This window comes from Elephas maximus, chromosome 12, assembly GCF_024166365.1.
Source record: "Elephas maximus indicus isolate mEleMax1 chromosome 12, mEleMax1 primary haplotype, whole genome shotgun sequence".
Taxonomy (NCBI): domain Eukaryota; kingdom Metazoa; phylum Chordata; class Mammalia; order Proboscidea; family Elephantidae; genus Elephas; species Elephas maximus.
Genome location: NC_064830.1, coordinates 94,489,923 through 94,504,279, shown reverse-complemented (window position 1 = coordinate 94,504,279; position 14,357 = coordinate 94,489,923). Strand labels below are relative to the sequence as shown.

Below are 14,357 nucleotides of genomic sequence, written 5' to 3'. Positions count from 1 at the left end.
TTGTTTTGCTTTATGGGCTCGGCTAATCTTTGGCTGAAGGGTGAACCTCAGTACTGACTTCATTACTGAGCTATAAGGGTGTCCAGGGGCCATACTCTTGGGGTTTCTCTGATCTCTGTCAGACCAGTAAGTCTGGTCTTTTTTTGTGTGTGTGTGTGAGCTAGAATTTTGTTCTACATTTTTCTCCAGCTCTATCTGGGACCCTCTGTTGTGATCCCTGTCAGAGCAGTTGGTGGTGAGAGCTGGGCACCATTTAGTTGTGCTGGACTCAGCCTGGTGGAGGTTATGGTAGCTGTGGTCCATTAGTCCTTTGGACTGATCTTTCCCTTGTGTCTTTGATTTTCTTCATTCTCCCTCATTCCAGATGAGGTGAGACCAGTGAAATATCTTAGATGGCCGCTGACAAGCTTTTAAGACCCCAGATGCTACTCACCAAAGTAGAATGTAGAACATTTTCTTTATAAACTATGCTATGCCAATTGAGCTAAATGTTTCCCGAAACCATGGCCCCCACAGCCTTCGGCCCAGCAGTTTGGTCCCTCAGGGAGTTTGGATGTGTCTGTGGAGCTTCTGTGACCTTGACTTGGTCAAGTTGTGCTGGCCTCCCCAGTGTAAATACCTTTTCAACAACATAAATGGCAACTATACACCTGGACCTCACCAGATGGAATACGCAGGAATCAGATTCAGTACATCTGTGGAAAGAGTCGGTGAAGAAGCTCAATATCATCAGTCAGAACAAGGCCGGGGGCTGGCCGTGAAACAGACTATCAGTTGCTCATATGCAATTCCGAGTTGAAGCTGAAGAAAATTAAAACAAGTCCACAGGAGCCAAAGTATGACCTTAAATATATCCCACCTGAATTTAGAGGCCATCTCGAGAATAGATTCGATGCACTGAATGCCAATTATTGAAGACCAGATGAATTGTGGGATGACATCAAGGACATCATACATGAAGACAACAAAAGTTCGTTCAAAAGAAAGAAAAGACCAAAATGGATGTCGGAAGAGACTCTGAAACTTGCTCTTGTATATAGAGCAGCTTAAGAGAATGAAAGAAATGATTAAATAAAAGAGCTGAACAGAAGATTTCAAAGGGTGCCTTGAGAAGACAGAGTGAAGTGTTAAAATGAAACATGGCAAAGACCTGGACTTAGAAAATCAAAAGGGAAGAACATTCTTGGCATTTCTCAAGCTGAAAGAACTGAAGGAAAAATTCAAGCCTTGAGTTGCAATATCAAAGGATTCTATGGGCAAACTATTGAATGATGCAGGAAGCATCAAGAGAATATGGAAAGAATACACAGAGTCACTCTACCAAAAAGAATTGTTCGACATTCAACCATTCCAGGAGATATCTTAGGAACAAGAACCAGTGGTATTGAAGGGAAGAAGTCCAAGGTGCAATGAAGGCATTGGCGAAAAACAAGGCTCATGGAATTGACAGAATACCAATTGAAATGTTTCAATAAATGGATGCAGCTCTGGAAGTTCTTATTCATCTGTGCCAGGGAACTTGGAAGATAGCTACTTGGCCAGCTGACTAGAAGAGATCCATATTTGTACTCATTCCAAAGAAAGGTAATCCAGCAGAATGTAGAAATTATCCAAAAATATCATTAATATCACACACAAGTAAAATTTTGCTGAAGATAATTCAGAAACGGTTACAGCAGTATATCAACAGGGAACTGCCAGAAATTCAAGCTGGATTTAGGAGAGGACATGGAATGAGAGATGTCATTGCTGATGTCATATGGAGCTTGGTTGAAAGCAGAGAGTACCAGAGAGATGTTTACCTGTGTTTTATTGGCTACGCATAGGCATTCGACTGTGTGGATCTTAGGAAATTGTGGATAACATTGCAAAGAATAGGAATTCCAGAGCACTTAATTGTGCTCACGAGGAATGTGCACATAGACCAAGAGGCAGCTGTTCGAACAGAACAAGGTGATACTGCATGGTTTAAAATCAGGAATGTTGTGTGTCTGGGTCGTATCCTTTCACCTTAACATAGTCAGTCTGTATGCTGCGTGAATAATCTGAGAAGCTGGACTATATAGAAGAATGGGGCATCAGGATTGGAGGAAGACTCCTTAACAACCTGCAACATGCAGATGACACAACCTTGCTTGCTGAAAGTGAAGAGGACTTGAAGCAGTTACTGATGAAGATCAGAGGCTACAGTGTTCAGCATGGATTACACCTCAACATAAAGAAAACAAAAATCTTCTCAGTTGGGCCAATAAGCAAGATCATGGTCAATGGAGAAAAGATTGAAGTTGTCAAGGACTTCGTTTTACTTGGATCCACAATCGATACCTATGGGAGCAGCAGTCAGGCAATCTAAAGAAGCATTGCATTGGGTGAATCTGCTGTAAAAGACCTCTTGAAAGTGTTAAAAAGCAAAGATGTCACTTTGAGGACCAAGGGACACCTGACCCACGTCATGGTGTTTTCAGTTGCCTCATATGCATTCGAAAGCTGGACAGTGAATAAGGAAGACCAAAGAAGAACTGATGCCTCTGAATTATGGTATTGGTGAAGACTATTGAATATACCACAGACTGCCAGAGGAACAAACAAATCTGTCTTGGAAAAAGTATGGCCAGAATGCTCCTTAGAAGCGAGGATGGTGAGACTTTGCCTCACGTAGTTGGGACATGTTACTAGGAGGAACCAGTCCACAGAGAAGGACAACAACATGCTTGGTAAAGTAGAGGGTTACCGAAAAAGAGGAAGACCCTCAAGGAGAAGGATTGACATAGTCAATTATGGACTCAAACATAACGATTGTGAGGATCGTAAAGATGGTGCAGGATCAGGTAGTCATTCTCTTGTACATAGGGTCACTAGGAGTCGGAATCGACTCGACGGCACCTAACAACAACACAACGATGTGAACTTTTGTAGAGCGTTGGTTTTCCATGTAGGTATAAAATTTACAAAGTTACAAGTTCCTTCTGTAATTGATTATTCAATAATCAATTAAGTAATCTTTTTATAATCGATGGGAGAGAAAGAACTTCAGTACTCCCACCAGTATTCTAAGTTTTTCTAGATCACTTACATAGATGCCAAAAACACAAATAAATTTATTTTAAAAATTCTAGTAGAGAAATGAGGGTCTAACATTGAGTATCTGTTTTGTGTCAGATCCTTGCAGGATGTTTTATATTTCATGTAATCATCTTAACACTGAGGGCACTGGCGAGAGGACCACTTGGGTTAAGGTGTGGAGCTTCAGGTTCAGTTGTAATACTGTTAGGGCAGATATTTGGGGGAACGGGAGCAAGAGAATAGAATCAGAGTGATGTGTTTATTCAGGCAGGGATAGAGTTTGAGAATCTGGGAAGGCGAGTGGAGAGAGACCCTTCGCAAGAGGTGGATGTCAGGTAGTCCAATGTGGAGGTCCTGAGGTTCCTGGTATATCACAAGTGTGGAGTTTTGTCATTTTGCTATGAAAATTGAAAAGTCTTAATTTCTTGCCTCATAAAGTGTGACAAGAGTACATTTAGGCAGAGCCACGAACTCTCAGAAAGCAGCGCTTGCTCTTTTGAAATGTTGGTGCAAGTATTTGGCTAAAGGACCAGAGTGTTGCACCATAAAGTGTGGAGACTTTGTTCATTCTGTCACTCAGCAAACATATTGAGCACCCATGTCCTGCCAGGCCCAGTGAGCACTAGAAGTACAGAAATGAAAGATAGCCCCAGCTAGACGCCGGATGAAGACCTTGCCCATCTCGAGGGATTATTTAGTTTTGAGCAGTATTGTTACCTGATGGTGCAACCAGAATGTTAACTGTCAAAATGAGCCACAGGTCATTGAATGAAGTAGACTCTACCTGTAACTTTGTCTTGTTCTAGAAAGGTTTTGAAGGGCCAGTTAGTCTAGGTTGAATCCTGATTCTACCACTTACCAATTCCTTTACTTTGGACATGGTATTTTAACCTCTGGTAATCACAGCTCTTATACCTCAGAGTGGAGCCCTGGTGGCACAGTGGTTAAGAGCTTGGCTGCTAACCAAAAGGTTGGCAGTTTGAATCCACCAGCTGCTCCATGGAAACTCTACGGGGCAGTTCAACTCTGTCCTTTAGGGTCGCTATGAGTCGGAATTGACTTGACGGCAACAGGTGTTTTTGTTTTTATATCTCAGAGTGGGAGAAAGATGGGGCAGTCTGCTTCCGTAAAGATTTATAGCCTTGGAAACCCTATGGGGTTTGACTCGACAGCAGTGGATTTTTGTGGTTTATACCTTAGAGGGTTGTTGTAGGATTAAATGAAATATTAGAATGTCATATTTTTACTGCTAAATGCATGTTAATTATTGTTACAATTAGTATTTATCTAGAAAAAATAAGTAAATGAGGCAGTGAGTACCAGTAATAAATGACAGAGGGGAAAACTTAGTGATAAGGATAGTGAAAGGCTGTTAGAGGCTCTGCATATTTGATTTGGAGTTTCCTGATGTCCACAGCAAAGACAGGAAGACGTCTCTTAGCCAGTTTACTCTGTCCGTTAGTTAAAATCAAATCAAGACTGAGGAGTGATTGCTAATGGGTACAGGGCTTCTTTTGGGGGTGATAAAAATGTTCTAGAATTAGCTAGTGGTGATGATTGTACAACTGAGTTGATATAATAAAAACCATTGAATCGTACACTTTAAAATGGTGAATTTTATGGTATGTGGATTATATCTCAACTAAAAAAAAAAAATCAGGTTTATAGGTCAAAAGTTCTTGAGCACCCAGACTCCCACCAACTCTGCCACCGACTCCCTTTCATCTTGAGCAAGTCCTGCACACCTGTGGCAGACACAGTTACTGCTCACTGAGTATTTATGTGCTTCCTTGCCTTTCTCAACCCTCTAGGAATTAGTTGCAGCCAGTGGGCTATGAGAGAAAGTAATGTGCATCATCGCTTTTGGTCTGAAGCATTCAAGAGCTAGGGCTGGGCCCTCCGACAATCTTTCCTCCATTTCAGCAATCCTAGAAGTCATGGTGGAGTCACATGAAAACAGCTGCCTGAACAACTGAGTCATCTCATGGAGGCCAAGAATCTAGGAGAGTCACTCTGCCTACAATGGACTTTGCATACTGCCACGCATTAAGCCCCTTGAGGGTGTGGATCAGGTGCTCAGAGGACAGCTTTTCCCAGTACTGTGGCCTGGATATATTTCCTCACAGCCCCTTGTCAAGGTGTACCGTGTGATGTGGGTGTCTTTGTAACAGAAAGCCACAGCAGATGCAGTGGAACAGTGGTTCGCACAACCCAAGTGTGTCCCCACAGCTTGCGGTAACCAAGTGTACAGATCTCTGGGCAGTGTGTGTCAGATGGTACATTAAGCTGAGTATCTTGTGTGACCGAGTATACTTATCCCAAGTAACAGGCTAGCATCAAAGGATTTTGTCTGCCTATCTCATAAAAAGTGATTGGGGCAGTGAAAAGCTCTATTTGGAAAATGGTTTAGTGCAGATCTTGTAAACGGTCTTAATAGTTGTGGTGCTATTAGCCACCACAAGACATTCTCTATCATAACAGTGACGGTAGTCTAATTATTACTGACTTGCTTATGTTGTTGTGAGCTTTTAATAACCCTACTCCTTTTTTTTTACTCCCCAGATTCTGGAATTTAAAAGCATGGTTTGAATACATAGACGCAGATCACTAGATGACATAGAGTGGGTGCTCAATACACAGTTGATTGATGACCAACATTTTTTTTTTTCATTTAATCTCAATTTTATTAAATATCTATACGGACGTATAAAATATGTGCAGTGCGTAGTAGAATCATTTTTCAGGGGTTGCGTTGGCAAGCCACACTGACTTGCTTTGTTTTGACCAAAACTTTGGTACATGAGATTCATTAGGGTCACCAAATCAATGCACAAACGTTTGACTTTTAAAAGAAGGATTTGAAGTTATTTTTTCTTTCTCTAGTCAAGATAAACCCCCTTACATTTTTACTTGGTGGTTGGTCATTAATGCTCCTTAGACCCTGTTCCAGTATTGTGTTTTGAGTTTTGATTCTGTAAGCCCTTTGAATCTCTTCCATCAAGATCACAATAAATTGTTACTATACATTTGGTTGTGAAGCTGCTCACACTTGCAGGATGACCCAGGATAGATAAGTATAAAATGTTTATGGAAAAACAAAAATGACAGAATTTTATCAGGCCAATGAAACACAAGTTGCAGTGCAACCTCTGAATTATTTTGCTAAGTCTTCTCCGGTGGTCTTTTACTCCATCTTTCTCATTGTGCTGACTTGTCCGTCCTCTTTCTGTTCAGCAGTGGAAGACATTTAGCGAACGCTCTTCAAGCTCCCAGACTCTGACCCGGTTTGATTCTGACATTGTACCAGCTGATCCTGTAAGTCAATCACTTAGCTTGCTTGTTTGAAATTAATTTTATTAACTCAGATTTCCTTTCGTTATAGTTTTTAGCTGATACACATGATTCAGTGGAATGCTTAGAGGGAAATGGTGGCAGGCTTTTCAGTTTTTGTGTGCTTAATGGTAGAAAGAACTTCTTTGTCATTCTTTCTATTTTCTAGTTATTTTGATGAGAGAAAACTGTTATGGTTTTAGTTGACCAACTTTTAATATGGCAATGACCTAATGTCAAAGTGGAAGGCAAGCAAAGTTGTTGGTCAAAACAATGCCATTTGATGCCTCAGATCGCAGGCAGTGTGGCCTGGTTCCTTGATAAAATCTGGACTATCAATGGAAGTGGATGGGCTGCGTCTCTGTCTTCCATCAGTATTATTGCTTCCTGTCAGCTTGTGGGAAGAGCTGGCCTAAAGCCACTTGCTAGACAAAAGGAAGGTGCAGTTGAGATCTGCTCTGTTGTGGAGCTGCTGCCCAGAGCAGCCTGATAGGCCTACCTGGCCCTCACTGCCCTAGTAGAAACTCAGTTTTTACTGAATGGCAGAGCCTACTGCTGAACCTGGGGTGACTAAAGCCAGCATGAGAACCAGGTTGGACCATTCTGATTCAGGAGTTGTGCCACCCCCTTTCTTATCAGTGGCTGTAACAAGAAATGGCCAGAGAGGGTAGTCCAAGGTCTTTAAATCCCTCTCTGTGAGTTGCTGCAAGACCATTGGTAGTTTGCTTGGCCCTTAGGTCTGTGAATCAGGGTCTATAAAATGGGTGAAATAATATTTACCTAAATAGGCTTATCATAAGAATAAAATGAAAGAACTTGTACAAAGGGCCTAGCCTAGTGTCTGTCACATAGTAGGTGCTGAAAAAATGTTAGCTCTCTTGGCTTGGTTCCTGTTTAGTAAGCAGGCAATAAGCACAGTGCTGTATATGACTAGGCAGGCCTTCCTCTCTTCTGTAATTCTGAATGCTTGTTTTTTGAGAGCCAAAGGTACTAACCCTTGTTTGTTGGAATTTGCGAGGAATCCGGGTCATCAGACATTTGTTCAACATGTACTAGAGAGGTACAAAGATGAATAAGTCATAGCTCATACTCTCAAGAAGCTCATAATCAAGTGAGAGAAGTAGATGTGGATAAAACTAACTATAATGCAAGGCAAATGCTACTAAATGCCATAATGGTGAGGATGAAGTAAGAGGGGAAGATTTCATGGAGGAAGCAGCACTTGGGTTAACCCTTAAAGATCTTAGACTTACAGAAAAGTTGCAAAGATGGCACAAAAGAGTTCCCATTTATCTCTTACCTGGCTTCCCCTAATGTTAACTGTCTTACATAATCATATTACAGTTATTAAGAACAGGAAATTAACATTGCTGCAATAGCAAAGGGTAGGCACATTTTTTCTATGGGCCATATGGTCTCTGTTGCAGCTACTCAGCTAACCCTATCATTTTACCAGGATATCAGCCACGGACAATATGTAAATGATTGTTATTGTATTTCAATAATACTATTTACAAAAATAATGAGCAGATTGGGCTTGGCCTGCAAGCCATAGTTTGCCAATCCCTGAACTAAAAATTACATACCTTATAGGATTTCACTAGTTTTCCATTAGTGTCCTCCTTCTGTTCCAGTGTCCTATCCTGAATCCCACATTTCATTTAGTTGTCTTATTTCTTTAGTCTTCTCTATTCTGTGACAGCTTCTAGCCTTTTGTGACCTTAATGTTTTTGAAGAGTACTGGTTAGTTGTAGGTTGTCTGTCAATTTGGGTTTCTCTGATTGGGGTGAGGTTATGCACTGGGGCAAGAAAAGCACAAAAATGGTACTGTGTTCTCAGTGCATGGTATCAAGGGGCTCATGATGTCAATATAACTTACTAGTGGTGTTTACCTTGATTTTTTGGTTTGGTTGGTGTCTGCTGAGTTTCTCCACTGTAAAGGAACTATTTTTACCTTTGTAGTTAATAAATGTCTTGGGGAAGATACTTTGAAACTGTGAAATCCTGTTTCTCATTGAACTTTTGCCCACTAATTTTAGTACATTCATTGTGGGTCTCGTCTGCAACAATTATTATTGTGGTATTTGTCTAATTCTGTGTTTCTTTCATTCCTTTTATATTTCTTAATTGGAATTTTGCTGTAAGGAAGAGCCATTTCTTCTTTCCCATTAATTTACATTTGTGTGGTTTCATAAATATTTATTCTATGGTTTAAATCCAGTAAGGATTCCTGGTGGCACAATGGTTAAGCACTCAACTGCTAACCTAGAGGTTGGTAGTTTGAACCCACCAGCCACTCTGCAGGAGAAAGACATGGCAGTCGGCTTCCATAAAGATTTACAGCCTTGAAAATCCTATCCAATAGGGTTGTTATAAGTTGGAATCGACTTCACGGTGGTAGGTAATATACAATACTCCATTAGAAATGAACAATCCAAAGGGGGAATTAAGAAAACAATCCCATTTACAGTAGTATGAAAAAGAAATACTTAGCAATAAATTTAACCAAGAAAGTGCAGGACTTGTACACTGAAAACTACAAAACATTTGCTGCAAGAAAATAAAGAAAACCTAACAAAATGGAAATACATTCTGTGTTCGTAGATTGGAAGACTTAATGTTTTTCAGATAGCAATATTTCCTAAAGTGTTGGGTAGATTAAATGCAATCTCTCTCAAAATTCCAACTGATTTTTTTTTGCATAAATGGAAAAGCTGATCTTAAACTCTATATGGAATTGCAGGGGACCCTAAATAGCCAAAACAGTCTTGGAAAAAAATAAAAAGAACAAGTTGGAGGACTTATACTCCCCATTTCAAAACTTAGTACAAAGATACAGTAATCAAGGCAATGTGTTAGTGTCATAAGGATAGACATATTAATCAATGGAATAGAATAGAGTCCAGGAATAAACTCTACATTTGTGGGCAGTTGATTTTCGACAAGGGTGCCCAGACCATTCAATAGGGAAAGAATACTCTCTTCAACAAATAGTGCTAGGGCAAATGGATATCCACATGCAAAAGAACGATACTGGATCCCTACCTCACACCATATAAAAAAAAATCAGCTCAAGATGAATCAAAGACCTAAATAAAACCATAAAACTATTAGGAAAAAAACATAGTTGTAAATCTTCGTGACTTTGGATTTGGCAGTGGTGTCTTAGTTAGGTATGCCATCAGAAGGTCAGACAATAAAAGAAAGAAAAAATAAATTGAATTTCATCAAAATCAAAACTTTTGTGCCTCAAAGGACACTATCAAGAGAGTGAAAAAACAACCTACAGAATGGGAAGGAATTTTTGCAAGTCTGTCTAGAATACATAAAGAACTCTTACAACTCAATAACAAAAAGACAACCAGCTTAAAAAAGGACAAAAGACTTGAATGGACATTTCTTCGAAGAAGATATGTAAGTGGCAAAAAGCGCATGAAAAGATGCTCAGTGTTACTAGCCATTAGGTAAATGCAAATCAAAACCATGAGATACTACTCACACCTGCTAGAATGGGTATAATGAAAAAAAGAAAATAACAAGTGTGGATGTGGATGTGAAGAAATTAGAATCCTCATACATTGCTGGTGGGAATGTAGAATGGTGCACACATTATAGAAAACAATTTGGTGTTTCCTCAATAAGTTAAACACAGAATTACTGTGTGACTCAGCAATTCTACTCCTGGGTATATACCTAAAAGAAATGAAAACAGGTTCTCAAACAAATACTTGTACACAAATGTTCATCGCTGCATTATTCATAATAGCCAAAGTGAAAACAACCCAAATGTTCATCAGTTGATAAATGGATAAACAAAATGTAGTATATGGCCATAGAAAGAAATGACGAATGCTACAACATGTATGAACTTTGAAGACATTATACAAAGTGAAAGAAATCAGTCACAAAGGCCCACATATTGCATGATTCCGTTTATATGAAATGTCCAGAATATGCAAATCTATAGAGACAGAAAGCAGGTTAGTGGTTGCCAGGGGCTGTGCTAGGGGAGAATGGGGAATGGGTGCTTAATGGGTATGGAGTTTCTTTTTGGGGTGATGAAAAAGCTCTGGAACGAAATAGCGGTGATGGTTGCACAACATTTTGGATGTACTTAATGCCCTTCATTACATACTTTACAGTGGTTAAAATGGTAATATTTTATGTGTTTTTTACCACATCAAAAAAAAAAACAAAACCTTAGAGATGAATAACCCACCCCACCCTACCCCCCAAAAAATCCAATACTATCATTTATTTAGTTGCTCAAATTGTTGTCACATTAGCCTTTATAAATTCCTCGAGTTGATCCCTGGCTCTTTTGATAAGCCCCATCTTATTTTGAGCGTTTCCTTAATTTATATCACCACAAGACATTCCAGTCACATCTTTTGTCTTCCACTCCTCCCTGGAAGCACCCGTTTCTCCTCAGAGCCTTGGTACCTTTTATCGGAAATGCCCTAAGTTCACCATTGTATTTGAGAGACAGTTTTGCTGGATATATAATTCTTGGCTGGCAGTTCTTTCTTCAAGGCTTTATGTATGTCATCCCATTGCCTTCTTGCTTGCATGGTTTCTGCTGAGTAGTACGAGCTTATTTGTAGATGACTTTTTGTTTATCCCTAGCAGCTCTTAAAGTTCTCTCTTTATATTTGGTTTTGGCACGTTTGATTATGTCTTTGTGACTTTCTTTTGGGATCTGTGTGGGGTTCAGTGAGCTTCATGGATAAATATCTTCTTTCACAGCATCAGTGACGTTTTCTGCTGACAAATCTTCCACAATTCTCTCTGTATTTTCTGTTATCTCCCCTGTTCTGGTACTCCAGTCACTCGTAGGTTGTTCCTCTTGATAGAGTCCCACATAATTCTTAGGGTTTCTCCATTTTTCAAAAATTCTTTTATCTGATTTTCCTCAAATAAGTTGGTGTCAAGTGCTTTATCTTCAGTCTCACTAATTCTGACTTCCATTGCCTCAATTCTGCTCCTGTGACTTTCTATTGAGTTGTCTAATTCTGAAATTTTATTGTTAATCTTTTGGATTCTTATTTGCTGTCTCTTTGTGGATTCTTGCAGCCTATTTGTCATTATGCTTTTGTATAATCGTCTTAAGTTCCTCTGTTGCTTTATGTGTTCCTTGACAAGTTTAGCGTTTTGCCTGATCTCCTGAAAAGCTCTGTATGTTAATCTTTTGAATTCTGTCTCCAGTAATTCCAAGAAGTTATCTTCCTCTGGAAGGTTTCTTGATTATTTGTTTTGGGCACTTGCTGAAGCCATCACGGTCTGCCTTTGTATGTGATTTGATGTTGACTGTTGTCTCTGAGCCATCAATAAGTTATATTTATTTATTTTATGTTTGCTTACTGTGTCCTAACTTCCTGTTTTGTTTTGATGTGCCTGTTTTGTTTTGATAGGCTGGCCATGTGAGCTGGTTTGATTAATGCCTTTGAAGATCTCATGTCCTGTCACCAGGTGGTTAGAGCCGTTACTAGGTATGTTAGCCCAGAACTCCATTTACTTTTCTTGTATGGATTCAGCTCAGGTGTCCAGGTAGTTGGTCACCAAATGTGTAGTGCAGGCTCTCACCTACAGTCCTAGACAGGCAGGGATGATTGGAGTAGGCACAGGTATCTGGCCGCAGTAGGGGGTCATGCGCTGAACAAAGCACGGAGCTGATGGCTGCCCTTGAGTGTATGGGAGGAAAGCATGTCCCTGTTTCCTAGAGTGTGTAGGTGGGTGGGTTTTGCAGCTGGACTGTGGGCACCCAGTGCTGTTGGCTGTAAGGACTGGGAGGCACCACTTATTCTTGGACCCCTGTTGTGGGTGGGTAGAAGGTGTGGGTGGAGCCACCACTCCTCAGGCCCCTGATGTAGGTAGGTGAGGGCCCTGCTTAATGGGCATAAAACCAAACCAAACCCAGTGCCCTCGAGTTGATTCCGACTCATAGTGACCCTATAGGACAGAGTAGAACTGCCCCATAGAGTTTCCAAGGAGCGCCTGGGGGATTCGAACTGCCGACCCTTTGGTTAGCAGCCGTAGCACTTAACCACTACGCCACCACTGTATCAGCTATAAGGTGGAGTGGCAGATTTGTGGCGTTTGACACCGCTTAATGGGCATAGCAGTGTCAAATGTCACGAATCTGCCACTCCACCTTACAACTGATATAGTTGAAAATAGGCTTCAGGTGTACACCCTGTTGTACTGTGCTAATGAGGGCCTGTGCTGTTGAAATGGGCCCATACAGGTCTATGCAAAGTCCGTGGACCTCTCATGCCTATGCCTAGGCAAACGGGCTGTGTCTGCCCCGATTTCCCAGCACAGGGGAGCTGGCAGATTATTTTTTCCTGTTTGTTAATTCGTTCCCTTTCCAAAGCCAAGAGAACAGCTCAGGATATGCGATGGGTCCTACCTCTGGCCCAGTGGATGTGGCAGTCGCTGAAGCTGGCCCAGGACTGGTGCAGAGTAGGGAGGGGGCAGGTAAATGAGAGAGAGGTTCTTCCCAGAGGGGGTGTTTTTTGATCTGCCCGGTACGTTAGATGAGGGTACTTATTTTTGCTGATTGAGCACCGCTTTTCCCTGGTTCTGGAGGCTTGAGTAGACTTTCCACAGCTTGGTTTCTCCTAATGTGGAAGATGCATCCTCGAGGATCACTGCTTGCCTCACCACACATGCAGGGTGCCGGTTCCTGCCAGGTCAGGTCTGGCAACTACTCTCTACTTCTAAACTGTCTCTCCTTCCCCCTGCTGCTCAGTCTGATTCCTCCAACTTTGCTTTGGATGTTCAGGGCTCCCAGATTGACATATATGATAAGTTTACTTGTTTTTTCAGGTCTTTGTTGTAAGAGGAACCACAGGAAATGTCTGACTACTCTGCCATCTTGGCCTCACCTCAGTGGATTGATGATATCTTTTGTTGGAGAATGGTGTTTAAAAATCAGAATCTGGGTATTAGATGACTCTGCTTATTTTTAATCTCCTTCTTTCCCTAAGAATACGGGTGAGAGGGAGAAGTAATCCAGTGTTCTTTGAGCATTTTCCATGTGTCACGTGCAGTTTTACACATATTACCCTTCCAGGAACCTTTTTATAATTTTTGATGATAATGATACTCCATTTTAGGTAGGAAAGTGGCTGAGAGAAATTGAGATTTGCCCAAAGTCATAACTGACAATATTTAAACTAGTTTTTCTTTTTAAAGCTATAACCTTATTTTCTTTTCAGATCTTTGTGTATACTCTTCCCCACCTCTCTATCACTTGGCATTTGTGTCCTCTTCCATTAGGAATCCCTCCCTAACCACTTTGGCTCATGCCAGACTCACCTAACGATGAACTGGTACTCACCATCTTCTGTACTGTTCACTTATGTGTATCTTGCTCTTTCCGCCAGAGGGGCAAAGGACATTCCCTGATTTAGTTTGTCTATTTGTTTTGACTTGCTGGCATAGTGCTGGGCACACTGGATACTCTTGATATGAGTAGAGGGTACCTTCTCAAGGCAGTTCTACTTGTGACAGTTGTCTTCACCATCACCGGTATTTCTATGATACTTCGCAGAACGTTTCCACAAGCATCATTTGTACAAAAGGCAAACAAAGATTAACAGCCCTTCGTCTTGACCAAGCCTTGGTGAGGAAAAGTAATTTGCCAAGGTGGTGGTAAAGCCAATACTCAGATTTGGTTCTTGATCTTCCACCAAGTCCTACACACTTTTCACTATGCTTTTGTATCCTAGTTTTTATACTAATGCTGTTTTGCAATCCAGTGAACTAGAGAGGAATCAAAGAGAGATGGGGTAATTTTGTTCCCAGTGCCGTGGTTCCTTTTCTGTGAAACCACTTGTAGTCATGGTTTTAGTAGGAGTTCAAACATTTTTGGAAAGTAACCTTGGTTTCCTCTGATATGGCTGAAAGGTAGGAATTCCAGAGTGAACAGATGATGAGGAGGTGGCTACTCCCTTTCTTTA

The 14,357-nt window shown here is 40.9% G+C and overlaps 1 protein-coding gene and 1 long non-coding RNA gene across 9 annotated transcripts in view; one reads left to right on the top strand and one right to left on the bottom strand.

Annotated features, from left to right (window-relative positions):
• The window catches only part of LOC126087391 (NADPH--cytochrome P450 reductase), a 90,423-nt gene that overhangs the window by 7,378 nt on the left and 68,688 nt on the right, over nucleotides 1-14,357 (top strand). Inside the window, exons 1-3 of one of the 8 annotated variants that reach the window (XM_049904845.1) lie at nucleotides 4,371-5,298; nucleotides 6,298-6,378; nucleotides 11,805-11,882. The exons of 2 other annotated variants lie outside the window; for them this stretch is intronic. In XM_049904845.1, coding sequence (XP_049760802.1) covers nucleotides 11,848-11,882 — 35 coding nt within the window. In that variant the 5' untranslated portion in view covers nucleotides 4,371-5,298; nucleotides 6,298-6,378; nucleotides 11,805-11,847. Of the gene's footprint in view, nucleotides 1-4,370; nucleotides 5,299-5,333; nucleotides 6,379-11,804; nucleotides 11,883-14,357 lie in introns of those variants that run through there. 5 more of the 8 variants (XM_049904846.1, XM_049904848.1, XM_049904850.1 and 2 more) reach the window with 5 other exon arrangements.
• LOC126087399 (uncharacterized) overlaps nucleotides 1-14,357 on the bottom strand; it is a 79,127-nt gene that overhangs the window by 44,527 nt on the left and 20,243 nt on the right. The gene's annotated exons all lie outside the window — the stretch shown is intronic.